The sequence below is a fragment of the Penaeus monodon genome, chromosome 33 (assembly GCF_015228065.2).
Source record: "Penaeus monodon isolate SGIC_2016 chromosome 33, NSTDA_Pmon_1, whole genome shotgun sequence".
In the NCBI taxonomy this organism is placed as follows: domain Eukaryota; kingdom Metazoa; phylum Arthropoda; class Malacostraca; order Decapoda; family Penaeidae; genus Penaeus; species Penaeus monodon.
Window position 1 is genome coordinate 13,464,773 of NC_051418.1, and position 251 is coordinate 13,465,023.

The 251-nt window shown below is 59.0% G+C and overlaps 1 protein-coding gene across 2 annotated transcripts in view; it reads left to right on the forward strand.

Moving 5' to 3' along the window:
* LOC119594053 (ETS-related transcription factor Elf-5-like) overlaps positions 1 to 251 on the forward strand; it is a 4,012-nt gene that overhangs the window by 2,641 nt on the left and 1,120 nt on the right. The window contains exon 1 of one of the 2 annotated variants that reach the window (XM_037943089.1): positions 7 to 204. The exons of the other annotated variant lie outside the window; for it this stretch is intronic. Within the exon in view, the coding sequence (XP_037799017.1) occupies positions 23 to 204 (182 nt within the window). The 5' untranslated portion in view covers positions 7 to 22. Of the gene's footprint in view, positions 1 to 6; positions 205 to 251 lie in introns of those variants that run through there. 2 annotated transcript variants of the gene reach the window in all.

Below are 251 nucleotides of genomic sequence, written 5' to 3' on the forward strand. Positions count from 1 at the left end.
GACGTCTCGAAAGGACACTGGGATGGTGTGGGAGTTCTTGAGGAGCCTCCTACAGGACCCGAAGGCGAACCCGGCCATCATCAGGTGGGAGAGCCCCCTGGAGGGCCGCTTCCGCCTGGTCAAGCCGGAGGAGGTGGCCAAGCGCTGGGGGGCCGTCAAGAAGAACAGCAGCATGAACTATGAGAAGTTCGGCCGAGCTATGAGGTTGCCAACATTTTAAGGACACGTGCATGTACTTACAGACATGCACG